At 35.4% G+C, this 13,213-nt stretch overlaps 1 protein-coding gene across 1 annotated transcript; it reads left to right on the forward strand.

The window, feature by feature from the left end:
- Positions 1–6,800: 6,800 nt before the first annotated feature.
- LOC131954324 (uncharacterized) lies at positions 6,801–10,185 on the forward strand. Its single transcript, XM_059317921.1, has 2 exons — positions 6,801–6,879; positions 7,869–10,185. Exon 2 carries the CDS (start codon positions 7,951–7,953, stop codon positions 9,832–9,834), a length of 1,884 nt encoding a protein of 627 aa, XP_059173904.1. The 5' UTR covers positions 6,801–6,879; positions 7,869–7,950; the 3' UTR covers positions 9,835–10,185.
- Positions 10,186–13,213: the final 3,028 nt, after the last annotated feature.

The raw sequence follows: 13,213 nt of genomic DNA on the forward strand, positions 1-13,213 counted from the left end.
GCAACCAAACGTATCGCTCTAGCTGCAGTTTCGATCCTGATTTCAGCGATTCTGATTACCCTTCCACACGTCTACACGGGCGTGTATTACATTGGATGGAGATTCGATTACAACAGAAACCGATCCCTCATAGCGGTTTTAGAAAGTAATGTAAACTTAACATTTCAAGTCGAATACATAGCATCGATACTAACCGGGCTATTCACTATTGTGAGTTTTCTTTTAGTAATCGTCTTCACGGGTGGTCTAGTGTTTAGTTTACATGCAAGGACTGCATGGCGGAACATCACTGTGGTTGCTATGGAGATGGACAAGACCTCATCACGTGACGCCCGTCTGAGTAAGATGGTGATGGCGCTGTGTGGTGTCCTGATCGTCTGCTACTTGCCAGGAACCGCCCTGTTTGTCGTGACGTTTTTTATCCCGGAGCTGTGTGCGGGCGGTGATGTGTGCACCCTGGCGAATACGAGTACGGTATCGTGGGGTATCGCCTATCTGATGGAGACGCTCAACTCGAGTACGAATATCTTGATCTACTACAACATGTCAACAAAGTTCCGCGACAATTTTAGAAGACTTGCCAACATCCTGTTTGGGAACGGTACATAGACCGTTCGTACATTAGATTAAAATCAGTTACATTAGCGAGCCATGTGTGTATTTTAGTTAACTACCAATAACCTAACACCCCTTTTTTACTTTCTCGTATATACGTAGTATAGAGAAAGTATTGTAATCGTGCAAAAAAAAATCGAGATTTTTACAAATCTCGACCTTTTACACCTCACTGATACGGAAAAACATAATTTTGCGATCTTGTCCGTATGTCTGTGTGTGTGTGTGTGTGTGTGTGTGTCTGTGTGTCCGTGTGTAAACACGATAACTTGAGTACCGTTACTGCTAGGTTGATGAAATTTCATATCAAAGTATTTTATCAAAATCGTAGATCCGTATCAACTTTTGAGCGATTTCCGATAACCGGAAGTGGTACTTTTTCTACTTTGAATTTTTCAAAAGCCTATAACTTGAGTACTATTTCAGATAGATAAATGAAATTTCACATGTAAGTAAAAGATCTAATTCTCTACCTTCTGTTAAATTTTGAGTAATTTCCGTTGAACGGAAGTAGTAATTTACGCTACTTCCGATTTCTCAAAAAACTAATGTAAATTTTAAAAGTACTAATAATATTGCGCTTTTTTATTTCGCGTTCACTTGGTGTGCAATTAATTTGTCTACGAGATTTTATTCTATTTTTAAAACTTTAAATATTTAAAATGGATTAAAAATAATGTCTATAGCCCGAGTTCCCATCCCCTGTTATTTTATATAAAAATATTCGAGAAAGTTTAGGGGAGATCACTCCCGGTTTATTACTTTCTCGTATAGAGAAAATCTTGTAATCGTGCAAAAAAAAAATCGAGATTTTTGCAAATCTCGACGTTTTACACCTCACTGATACGGAAAAACATAATTTTGCAATCTTATCCGTATGTCTGTGTGTGTGTGTGTGTCTGTCTGTGTGTAAACACCGTTACAGCTAGGTTGATGAAATTTCATATATAGGTATTTTATCAAAATAACCAGAAGTGGTACTTTTTCGACTTTGAATTTTTCAAACAAAAATTCATAAAAAACGTTTTAATAACAAGCTTTTATGTAATAATGCACTAAAAAGTAGAAAATAAATTATAGACTACTATTTAAATAACTATAAAAGCGTGGGTCACTTTAGTATCTATTGGATACCTTTACTAATGTCAAGGAAGACACCCACGCTTTTCTTTATAGTTATTTAAATAGTAGTCTATAATTTATTTTCTACTTTTTAGTGCATTATTACATAAAAGCTTGTTATTAAAACGTTTTTTATGAATTTTTTTTCAGTACTTTATATGTTTTATTTACAATAGAGTTACATGACTAAAAACCATTGCGCGCCTACTGAACGTGATGGCGCAGTTATTGAACGTACCGTGATGGCGCAGCTATTGAACGTGATGACGCGTGTGGTGTGGTTGGCTAGACATGCCTAATAATTCGGTCCAAATTTTAATTAATTCATAAAAAATTAATTAGGCATCCAATTAAGTCAAATTTAGTTTCATATTGCATTGTCTTCATGTCTTGACCCACGTGCCAACTTTGAATCGTATCGGTCAAGTAGAACTGTCCGAATTTTCACTCCTGCGTTTCGGTCTAGACAGACTGACGACAGACTGACGAGGAAGTGAGTTAAATAAAAGCTTGTAATAAATTATAGACTACTATTTAAATAACTATAAAGAAAAGCGTGGGTCACTTTTGTATCTATTGGATACCTTTACTAATGTTAAGGAAGACACCCACGCTTTTCTTTCTAGTTATTTAAATAGTAGTCTATAATTTATTTTCTACTTTTTAGTGCATTATTACATAAAAGCTTGTTATTAAAACGTTTTTTATGATTTTTTTAGTACTTTACATGTTTTATTTACAATAGAGTTACATGACTAAAAACCATTGCGCGCCTACTGAACGTGATGGCGCAGCTATTGAACGTACCGTGATGGCGCAGCTATTGAACGTGATGACGCGTGTGGTTGTATTTGTGCATTTTTCTGTTGTGCATTTTTGAGATTGCACATTTTTATAGATGCCCTTATTTACACCAAACGCAAAAGATGATTCACACTAAACACAAAAGTAAATTAGCTGTTTATGTCATCCTGGATTTAAATGGAATTAATACCAAAAATGAAAAGATACTAACAAAATTGTAAATGTCGTTATTGTAGTATTTGCCTAGATTTAACAGTAGCTCTCTAGTTAAGAACTACACAAACTAAATGGAAACAAATGCACTTGACCCCTAGGTCCAAAACTTATTCCTATGTATTTTTTTAAATTTCCAACTTTTTAGGTAAACATAAATAAACGATTTTACTTAGCATGATCGGGTTAAAAAGTATTTTTCTTGCACAAAACTATGACTTAATTACATACACAACCTCATAATTGCTAAATCATGACATTAGTGTCTCAATTATTTAGTAGGCCAATAAGTTCTATATTAATTTACTTTTAATAGTTAATACTTACTAAATTACTAGATCTGTACAAAATACATTTAATTTAGGATAATTTAGGCTATGGTACTGATGTTTAATTTTTTACTGTTGTCATTTTCATTTTAGTCTTAGTAGGCCTATGTAGACAGTAGATCTAGATGTAGTAGCTGATTAGTAGTCTTGTAGGTCTTTGATAGCGTAGGTAGTTAGTATAAGTATGTAAGTTAAACAAAGTTAACTACAATTTGAAACTGTAAAAATTACATATAGTCTAAATAATAGGTTAAAGACTAGTACATTAAATAATATCCAAAATTTAAGTTTAATCTAAATTAGTAGTCTAGCATTAATTTTAGGCCTCTAATAATAATAGTAAAAATTACTGAAAAGAAGAGTATGATTACTAGTGAAGAGAACTTATTTTAGTTCTACTAAAGTATTAAGTATTAGATCTTTATTGATACATTTATTAATTTTTTTATGATATATAGGCACCTGACTTTTGACACTTTTGAAGGCCTATTGACAAACTCCTTACATTAAAAATCAAAAGTAAACTATTTGACCTATATATTTAATAAATGGTAATAATTAGATAGCCCATAAAACCCCATACATAAATAGTCCAATCATTGCTTTATGGTTTTTATAAGACAGACAAATATTTTTATATCTACCATTAAGGCATGAAGAAATCTAAACATAATGAGATTAAATTAACAGTTTATGAAATTTAGTTATGTTTTTTTTAGATTATACAGCTGCATTCAGAGAAGACACAAGTCAAGATGAAGTTCCATTTTTAAAAAAACAATCATGCCACTGAATCCTCAAGTTCCGAAGACTTAATTTACAGCATTCTTCAACAGTGGTCAGGCTTGACTGAAAATGGCCTACACATACCTATTAGATCCAACTAGTCCAAGGATACATGTTGGACCCAAGAAAACTTGTTCATATTGAACAACTTTTTTTTAAATATATTAGTTCTGAAGTTATATGGTAATTAAAAAAAGAAAATTGTAAACTTTGTTATGTTTATATTATTTTCAGCACTGATTTTGTGTGCTGTTGTATTTTAAAACTAATAGTTGGTACCTTAATTTTATAATTAACTTTTACTGTGAAAGTAAAAATTGTTTTTAAGTATATGGTGCCAAAGTAGATTTCAGTTTTATTTGTTACCTCTCCATATAAATAAATTGTATGGTCAGCAAAAAGTGTGAAACAGTTTCTACTGTCCAAAACCAGTCAGGTACCAGTTGGAGTTGTATTGAATTTAAATCAGAGACAACCTAAAGCAAGGGTCTTTATTTTTTCAGTCCGAGGGCCGCATTAACTATTAAATATAAGTTCGAGGGTCAGAGTTTCTTCCAACCTTCCCCCCCCCCCCGAAGAACGTCTACCTCCCCCCTGTAAAGGTTTTAATATATAAATAAATAAATATATATATATATATATATATATATATATATATATATATATATATATATATATATATATATATACACAAATTTCAAGTGCCCCCCACCCGAGAATAAAGTCTGAAAGAAACACTGTCGGATAGGACAACACACTCGAGGTCCAAGTTTGTTCTCAAATTGTTCTTCACGTAGGCCTACTTCATTATTGATAAAGTTTGTATGTTGTTCCGATTTAGAAAGGTACTTTGACGCAAATGTTTTAATATTGGGAAAGTCTTCCTTGGGCAAATACTTATAAAACTCTTCCGCCCTTATTTGAACTTGTCTTTAAGGAGGTCGTTTGCTGGGCAGCTGGCCACATTTACTTCAATGGTATTTGCACCCAACGCTACATTTTCAGTTTGTTTTGAATTTTTCCTCAGCCTTTTCGAACAAACATTTTTTTCCGTAGATAAAAAGATCTCCGAGGGCCAAATCGGAGGACTTCGCGGGCCGCATGCGGCCCTAGGGCCGTAGTTTGGAGACCTCTGACCTAAAGGATCAAGATTAAGATTTAAACTCAAGAACTTTTGCTTTAGCAAATGTGTTCACAATATGTATTCTCACTATAAGTCTTTAATTTGCATTTTATTTACATTTGAGTTTAAACGAATAGATAATATATCATTTGTTAATATTATACCTAGTCCAAAGCAGTATTTTGATATGAATCCCATTTTATTACTAGAAAGAAAATAACGATTGAAATTTTCCAACAAAACAGCTTGCTTATAGTTATACAAATAATAATAAAAGGGCAATGTGTGCCAAGCAATTATACATTTATTTTTTATTAGAATTTTCAACTTAGTATTATATCACGTTCAAAACGAACAATTATTAAAATATCTTCTGCTATGGTTTAACAGTCACTTTTGGTATTATGTAACTATTACTTAAATCTTCTATAGTGTTGAAATAAAACAACACTCTATCCATTATAGCTGTAAAACATTATAATGATCAGGGAAGAATCAAGAATATCCGTTTTTATCAATTCTTGCCATACCAGCATATAAATGTAGACCAAGCTTAGAGAAATACGGCTGATAACTAACCATCAACCACAAATACAACAAACTATAATCACTGCCTATTTCCTAGTAGTGTGTTGCTATTGGCTGTGCGAGTTTATGATCATTTTGTAATTGTTTATATATTACAAAAGAAAAAGATTGTTGCTGTTGCATTCCTGATATGCTATTTGAGAAGAAGTTTTCTATAAGCATAGCCAGCTATAGCAAATGAGGTTAGGGGAAATGTTGAGTTAACATAAACTATTTAATAATTGTACTGACAGAGATACCATCACAAAAACAAATGTAATTGGGTTTGTATGATTAACTAATGAATTTCCTATAAAGAATAGCAAAATGATGTAGAGGTCGTCCATAAAAGTTATCAGACTTTGAGTTTGTATGGGACCTTTGTTTCGGGGGGGGGGGGGTTCCATTTTCAAACACTCATGTAAAAAACTGAATTTAAGCCTTTATTTGCATTATTAAGAGTTGTTTTATAAATTGTTAAAGGATAATTTATTAATAGGCCTACATTAAATTTTAGAAAGGCCCATAGGTCTAGATATTTTCTAAAAATCGCTGCTTTAAAAACAAAATAGGGATTAGGATGTTGGGGAATGTGGCAGGTCTGGCTTTTGGTAACGATAGAGAGTGGGTGGGGGGTGTGGAAACAAAACGTGACATCGTTAATACATGTCCCCATAGTCAGAGGTCGATCTAGATTGATTAGGCCTATATTAAAATGTTGATATTAATTAAGCTTTATTTATTATTACAATGGAATATAGCCTAGTAGTTTATGTATATCAATTAAAATAACATCCTCTTTCACCACAACACACTGACTATATCAATCTAAATAATAATAAAAAGATTTCCACTTTTCCTACCTATAATTCTACAACTGTTTCTGTGACGGTATTGCAGTATTTTTTGCCTACTTTAAAAGTAATTCGATAGTTCAGCATTTTCAAACAAAATTGAAACTAAAGCAACTGATCCCGAGGTCCTAATCTTATTTTTAGACATTTTTACGTAAACATCAATAAGTTTATTTTATTAATTATTTTATTATCATGATCAGGCTAAAATATTTATCTTTCCCCTCATAAGTAAGTCTAGAGCGTCCTATGAATAAAAATTAAACATTAAGTCATTTAGATCTAGTATCTACGCTTCTGCGCACCAGGAATTTGGTCCCTAAAAATATTTGCTTAGTCGCGAATATAAAAGACAACGCACACATTTTTTAAAATGAACGGATGGCACATTTTTAATGGTGACTTACAACAACTATTTTTTCTTTGCGCTGAAATTTTTATTCTTAAAAAGTTCTAAAATCTAAAGGTAATATTTATGTTAAATATATCAGATTATATCAAATCCTAGCCCTAAAGCTTTATGCTTTTTTAAACCCTGTAATGGACAATAAAGGTTAATAGTTTTCTTTCTATTAATTATATCTGAAACATCTTTTCAGTATCTAGATTTGTTTACTAGCGTATGTATTTATATTTAGAACAGTCTGTGTTGTGTATATAGTGTATATAAACTGTGCTGTGAGTTGTGACAGTCCAGTTAGTATCCGTTTTATGTAAGTTGTGTGAGAATGTGTGTGATTGTCCCAGTTTAGTCCAGTTCACCTACAAGGTCAGTGTGGGTTAGTTCTGTACTGTTAGATAGTTTGTGTTCTGCTGGTACTAGCTTATGTATTCATATTTAGAATAGTCTGTGTTGTGTAGTAGTGTATAGAAACCTTTTAGTTTTAACAAGCCGATGTTTCATTTACACTTGTTTTGGAACCATTGTGTAATTGTTCTTCTAATATGTTGCATAGTGCACTTGACCACATCTAAATCCGTGTCCGTGTGTTCACAACAGTCAGCACTATGCCTAGCCACATTGTTTCTCTAACGTGAGTTAGGTACCCAAACATACCTAGCTGTGCTCTTGGATAAATCTGAGATTTTCTGGTTAGAAATCGTAAGTTCTACCACCAAACCGAGTCTTCCCCAATGGAGTCCACACAATTATCAAAATTAGATGATAGACTTTGTAGGAATTCAGTGAGTTCACTCAGCTCTGATAATTAACTAACCATACATTGTTCGCTGATTTCACCCAGCTCTAATGATTATAGTGGTCAGCACTATGTCCAATAATCTTTTCTTCTCGTGAGTCAGATTTCTATCCAAGTTGGGTGGACTCAGGCCATCGTACGTAATTAATCAGTGGAGCCATGCTCTAGAGTTTAGAGCTAGCAGTCGTGATTTCTATCATCTCAACACACCGTCATGTCCACACTATATAATGACCTAGACAATTTATATTTCCAGTTGTACAACATGAGATCATCGAACCAATTTTGACACTGAGAAGGTTCTGAATTGATTGCAGAGATATCAACAAATCCTAAACATGTCTTGTACGCCTACGCCGAACCCAGCATCGTGTGATTTTACCATCTTTGTCGACGGTAAGGAGTTTAAAAGCAACCGGGAGATCCTGAGTTCCAATTCAAATTACTTCGACGCCTTGTTTAGAAGCAACATGAAGGAGGCCAAAGAAGGGAGGGTGGAGCTACATGGTATGACAAGTGAGACTTTCGCTGTTGTGTTAAATTTCATCCACCAGCGTGTTCATGGTCTGACGGCTAACAACATTGAAGAGATATGGGATGCAGCCAATCGTCTGGATATAGCAATATATCTTAACAAAATAGAACAATTTCTGATTGATAAGTTATCCATTGATAACATATGGCACTTTTATTTAAAAGGTGTCGATTTCAATTCGAAAAACATCAAAGACGGTACACTAAAGTTTATTAAGCGAAATTACGAGCATATTTATAATATGAAAGAGTTTCTGAATTTACCTTTTCCCTTAGTGTTGTCTTGTATTGAAGATGACGAGTTGAATGTCAGTACGGAAGACTCAGTTCTGGAGTCAATATTAACCTGGCTTTCACACGGAAATTACAAACAATGTGCTTGTATGAAGCGTGATTGTACGGAAAAGAGTATCTTCAGTAAGGATGATGAACTCCAGAACAGTGAGGGTCACTCTCTTGCCGTCACTTCTTCTGTTGGCCAGATTTATGACTCAGGATACGTAGCTGAGGCTGGCGAAACTGACAAGGCTGGGTATAGCTTCAGAAATTATGGCCAGCACAATGACGTCAAGAATGAGGACCACACTGGTGACGTCACAAAATGTAGCAGGACAGGCGATAGATTCAATTATCTCGCCAAACTCATGTCTGGAGTAAAACTTACTTTAGCCTCAGAAAGTAACCTCAGGAGTTTACTGAAAAACCCCTATGTTAGCCAATGTCCAGAAGCCTATCGAGGAATACAAGAAGCCCTGAAATACAAGTCGGGCGAGTATCCTTTAGAGAGCGCCACATTGACCCCTCTTAGAAAGTGCAGCGGAAAGAGAAATGCCTTGGCGTTTCTGGAGACGATTTCAGGAGGTCTGCACCTCTATGATTTGGAGAACAGAAGTTTTACTAATCTCAATCTCGATTATTTAAAGGGTCGATACAGAAAAATAAAGTCTGTTGTTTCACTTGGTGACAAACTTTGCTTCATATGCGAAAGGCACTTAAGAAACTGTCCTTTCGCTGAACACAAATGCCGCCTCGTAACTGTCCTTTTGTTAGACGAGAATAAATCTATATCCATATTGTATGAGTTGTGCGGGAAACACAATTCGCTCTTTACTTTATTCCGTGAAAATAACAAGATTGTTTGCGTCAAAACAAACGATCGCTACGCCGCAACTAGAAGTCGCGTAGTGGATCCAGGATTGTTGAACACGTTAGTATTAAACATTAGTCGTGATTGTATTCCAACTTGTATATACGAAAATGACATTTTGATGTTTCCGCTCGAATTGTCTTCGTTCAATTTACCAGTCAAATTGTACAATCTGGAAACGAAGTCCCTAACCACAACAATAATACACAATGCTGGTGGAGATTTTGTGAAGGCCTTTACTATACACAAAGACAAAGAAACGTTTCTTTTACTCTCAAACGGATTTTTGCTGTCAGTCAAGAGAGGTTCTGACAAGGCCGTAAAATTTATACCGGTAGTTCGTCTTTGGACTTTTGATTGGTGGCTAAGTGGAGCTGTGTGCTTCAAAAACGAGCTGAATTTGTTTAGTAGAGAAAGCAATTTTCCACATTTGACGTCCGTGCCGGGACTGTTTGACAAGATCAATGTCGTCGAGTTTGATAAAGAGATTTATCTCAAAAATATGGTTCCTGTGATAGTGCCGGTGTCTTGGTTCGGATAATCAGCGGTGAGGTTTTCGCAGTGCATCTTTTATCCCATCGTCTGCTGTTACCATTGTTTTGAATAAAAGTCGTTAGTCAATGAAAATCATCGTATGCCGTCAAACACAATATGCTAAAAAAGAGTGAGATTAACTGTAGTTCAGCGCATCTTATAACGTCAACTTTTGACCAACTATAATATTCTATTTCTTCGATGTACATGCTATAGAAAACCCTTCTGCACAATCAGCTACCTTGATGTAATTCCATCTCAACGAAGACCAGCTAGTTCTATTATAACATTTTACGTGTATACATCACTATTTACACATTATCTTGTGTATTTTATTATGATTATCACATTTACGCAGTTGGCTATTAAAAATAAATAAAAATTTAAAAAATTAAATTTAAAAGAAGATTTTAGTTTTTACATATAACCCTTCAATTAATTTTTACTACTTTCATTTTTAATGTGACATGCTTAAACACAAATGCATCTATTGATTTCCCACGTTGTCCTGTATACCGCAATTCCAAACAATACTTCAACAGAAATAAGTGTCACCCCAACAACCTCCACCACAACAGCCTTGACCCCAACAACCTCCACCACAACAACCTTGACCCCAACAACCTTCACCACAACAACCTTGACCCCAACAACCTTGACCCCAACAACCTTCAACACAACAACCTTGACCCCAACAACCTCCACAACAACAACCTTGACCCCAAAAACCTTCACCACAACAACCTTGACCCCAACAACCTTCACCACAACAGCCTTCACCACAGCAACCTCCACCACAACAACCTTCCCCTCAACAACTTAAACACCAACATCCGCCGCTCACTTTTCTTGCTCCTAGTTTCTCAAACCTATCCGTCTGGTGTAGTTGACCTTTTAAAGCGAGGTTGATGTCTGTGAAGAAATGTTCTTGCGTTTGGTGTGGATCAAACAGTATTATAAATGATGAAATGCTCTATAACTGCACAATTTAGAAGTAAATGTGATGAGTTACTGTCATGATTTAGTTCATAGGAATTTCCTGTTTAGCACCACATCCTCGGAATTCCAGCTTCTTTACGCCGTTCTCGCTTTGTGTATTCCATCCAGAATAAAGTAATAAAAATTAAAAGATGTTTTGACTATGACAGCAAATGAAGTAAGAGTACATATATATATATTTTAGAACATTATGAATAAAGCGTGAGTGTGTAACGGACACCAATCTATCAGCCAGATAGATGGCGAACGCTCCCGGATTCGTTTAACTGATTATACGCAGATGGCGACAAGCCTAAATAAAAGAAAGTTAACACACTAGTTCGCTAGGACTCGTAATGGATGTCTAGGGGAAACACGAGAGAAACTACTGATGCCAACCTTTAATCTTCATATAACTTGTAATGAGTGTACAAAGTCGTGGCAGAACACTAGATTTATGTGAGCGGCTGGAGTGTATTTTTATTATTTGTAACTTAGAAGGCGAATGTATCGTTTCGTTTCATGTCGTAAATTGTTTGTCGTTTTAGTTGTGTAGTCCCGTATTATGGCGCCGCTGTCTCACTGTTTATGTCCATGGTTATAGCTAGTTTATATATATTTCGTTTATATTGTTGTCATTGTTTATATTAAGTGTCTTTTTATAATATTCTGTTGCATGTTTCGTCGTGTTTGGTTTGTTATCCGTGTATTAGGGACTATTTGTTTACGTGTAGTGTGTGAGGTGTGTGGAAGTCGGTTTCCGGCTTGTTCAACTCTGTCTTTTGTGTGGAAAGCCGCGGTGAAGAGAGCAGGCAGTCTCTCTGGTCATCCAGTGAAAAGAATAGCAAATTCGCACCATCCAGTCGTATTTATTTTGTGTTTGTGTTCGTCTTAGTCCTGGTAAGTTAGAAATAAGTTTATTTCTTTGCTATGTCTATTTATTTTGCTATGCTGTTTATTTTGGTTACTGGCCATAGGATTTTTTGTGGTTGTCTTCTGACCGCCATTGTGGTCAGGCCATGTGGACTCAGATTCTGAGTTTTTATTATGTTATATTTATTTTATTACTTTGTTGTATCTCTTGGGCTTGTGTGGAGCCAAGGATACTGCTTATTTATACTTGGCCCACAGTTATGGTTTACTCCTGGCTGTTGGGTTAAGTGGTATACGTATTCTATTGATTGTATCCCTTGGGCTGGTGTTAAGCCAGGGATAGAGGTAATTTTAGACTTGACCCGCAGCTATGGTTTACTCCTGGCTGTCGGGTTAAGTAATACGCACATTTTATTGATTGTGTCCCTTGGGCTGGTGTTAAGCCAGGGATAAAGGTATTTTTAGACTTGACCCGCAGCTATGGTTTACTCCTGGCTGTTGGGTTAAGTAGTAGAGTTGTTACCTGACCCACAGTCACGGTTCGTTCCGGACTGTCGGGTTTGGTTATAATATTGTTATCCTTATAGTGACCTTTCGCTTCCTGTGGTGATCATGTTGATCCCCAGGAGAGTGTTCGGTTCGTTCTAGTCACTGTGAAGGTACACTTGTTTTTAATAGATTTTATTTTACTTAGCCTTTTGTTAGGCTGGTAACTGTGTTGAGCTAGTAGTTTGGGCTCAGTGTCCTGGTAGTGTTCCAGTTAATTGTTAAAGTATGTTCTGTGTGATCTACCTGCAGGCGGTGGAGATGTAATCCAGCCAGCCTGTGGTTAATGCTTTGTTTATAACTTTTCTTTGTAAAGTAATTAATTTATCTGTTTTCCTTTTTCTAGGACGAAGTCCGAAATTGGGTGTTTTGTTTGATGTAAAAAGTTTGTTTCGTTTGGTTCTGTTTTGTCAGTTTTTATCTGTTCTTTTTTATAATAACTTTTGGTTCCATGAAATAAATTTTTATTAACTGTTAAAGTTTTTGTTTTATTTTAGTAGCTTATTATTTAGACTAAGGTTAGGGTTTAACCACTGTGGGTTCTACCACGGTTGCACTGACCGGACAGATTAGTTAAGCCTAGAAGGGTAGATTGTAGGTATCCCCCCCCCCCGAACAGGGCTTACATTTATACAGGAATAAAGTAGATTTACAGAATGAACAAAACCCAATTTACAATTCGTGGGAAAAAATAATATGATACACTATCACAGCTTTTAACACTTCAGAAAAATCACCACAGTATACACATTACTGCTATAAGCATAAAGAATTACTTAACCACAAGTAATGTAAGAATATGCTACTTAAACAACTTAGTACTACACGGCAACACACAGGGCTTATGTCTCTCAACGACGTCTGGTCAAAATGAACTGCCTCGAGACGCCTGTGCGCAATCTATTTATAGACTTAGGCAACATGGAAGGTCACCTTCAAATCGTAAGGCCATTGGTTGGGGTGGTCATCTGGTCTGAATCAATCAATCA

This window comes from Physella acuta, unplaced genomic scaffold, assembly GCF_028476545.2.
Source record: "Physella acuta isolate Inbredline_101_S28 unplaced genomic scaffold, ASM2847654v3 ptg000989l, whole genome shotgun sequence".
NCBI classification, from domain to species: Eukaryota; Metazoa; Mollusca; class Gastropoda; family Physidae; genus Physella; species Physella acuta.

What these genes read in the sequence shown, in the direction of transcription:
- LOC131954324 (XM_059317921.1), top strand. Translation starts at nt 7,951, where the DNA reads ATGTCTTGTACGCCTACGCCGAACCCAGCATCGTGTGATTTTACCATC.